At 40.4% G+C, this 1630-nt stretch overlaps 1 protein-coding gene across 1 annotated transcript; it reads right to left on the bottom strand.

Moving 5' to 3' along the window:
* Positions 1-264: 264 nt before the first annotated feature.
* Positions 265-541, bottom strand: LOC129035758 (small ribosomal subunit protein eS21-like). Its single transcript, XM_054486546.1, has one exon. It carries the CDS (start codon positions 508-510, stop codon positions 265-267), a length of 246 nt encoding a protein of 81 aa, XP_054342521.1. The 5' UTR covers positions 511-541.
* Positions 542-1630: the final 1089 nt, after the last annotated feature.

Here is a 1630-nt window from a genome sequence, read left to right as displayed (position 1 = left end):
TAAATGACATGATAGCTACAGTCTGAAATGAGAAGGTACCTCCTGCTGTACCCTCCGTCTACTTATCTTAGATGTGTGCCACCACAGCTCAGGGAACCGTGCTATAATAAGTGGGATTATGTTTAATTTCTGATTAACTGGGTATTTAAAAAATTTTTTTAATTTTATTTTTAGGTTTACACTGTTTATTTATGACAAATATTCCATATCCATGATTCTCTCCTGTCAAACATTTTTTCAGATGATGCCACTGGCCTTGGCCAATCAGAGAATGTAGACATCTGACTCACCCATCCTGCAAATGACCTTGCAGACAGCATACGTTTTAAACTGGCCATTAAACCTGCCTGCGACCTTGTCAGCCTCCACCATGTTCATCTGGATGGATGCATGGTTCTTGGCACCAGTGATGCGGTTACTAGCAGAGACTTTCTGCCACATGTACAGGTCCACAAGCTCACCGCTGTCCTTCTGCATCTCAAGACCGCGCCTGCGGCCACGACACTGCATGTGAGCAGAGAAAAGAAAACAACTGGGTATCTGTAAAATTTAACAAATATTTGCTAAGTATCTAAAAAGTGTAAAGCACTGTAGATTGGGGCAGCTAGGAGCAGCTGAACAAGTTGAATAAAACAAATTGTGGCTTCAAAGTTTATACACTTTTGGAGTGGATAAGAGTATGTACAGGACCAGATAAAAGAGACGGAGTCAAATTGGGAGTGGAGATAAGGCTGACTCTAAGTTATATATAAATGATGGGCTCTAAGGTCATATTATTATGGTGCGTTGCCTTCAAGTCTCCTCCTGGCAGTATGGTTGATGTTGTGATCTTACAAACTTCTGGAGACAGAAAAGCAGCTCTTGTCGGTTTGGAAGCGAATGAAAAATCCCCCTGGAAACATATTAAATTCTGCCCCAATGTGTTGAACTGATACTGAAGCTCTATACATCCATGACACACATATACACATGCAAAATAATCGATTCAAGTTACTGTAGTTACTGTGGAGGGACAGAGAAGAAGAAAGTATTGAAGTTCAATTCAGCTTTTGCTTCAATCATGTATTAAAATTTACATCTTGTTTTACCCAGCCTTCTATCAAATGTGGTAGAGACTATTAACTGAACATGAACAGCGTGCCAAGTAGTGTGTGAACCAATTCACAATAAGAACCCATACAGTGTGATAAAAATTATGGAATTTCAGAGGTGGAAAATGATATAATCAATTGGAGAAACTGAAAGGAAGCAGAATAGAAACACTTATTGAGCACCTTGTATGTCTCAAACATTACAGTTAGCACTTTCTATATGTTACCTCTTTAATCCTCTAACAAGGGAAGTAGATTTTATTACCCCTACCTTGCAGCTCTCTATTCCAGCCAGACCTGAAACACTTACATTTCTTACCAAGCTGTTTCAGCCCCTACTGCTCACTTAGGTTAGAATGTCTTGTTCTTTCTCATGATCACCTGATTCAATGGGTGACTATGTGGATCTCAGGGCAACCTCCCCTCTGAGAGCTTTCCTGAGCTCTGCCACCTGCTAATCCAGGGTTAGAATGGACTAGGTTCTAATTTGTACCCCCTATACAGTTTACAGACCCTCAGAACTACATCTGTCACTTAAC

Source organism: Pongo pygmaeus, chromosome 3, assembly GCF_028885625.2.
Source record: "Pongo pygmaeus isolate AG05252 chromosome 3, NHGRI_mPonPyg2-v2.0_pri, whole genome shotgun sequence".
In the NCBI taxonomy this organism is placed as follows: domain Eukaryota; kingdom Metazoa; phylum Chordata; class Mammalia; order Primates; family Hominidae; genus Pongo; species Pongo pygmaeus.
This window is presented reverse-complemented; position numbering and strand designations above follow the sequence as displayed.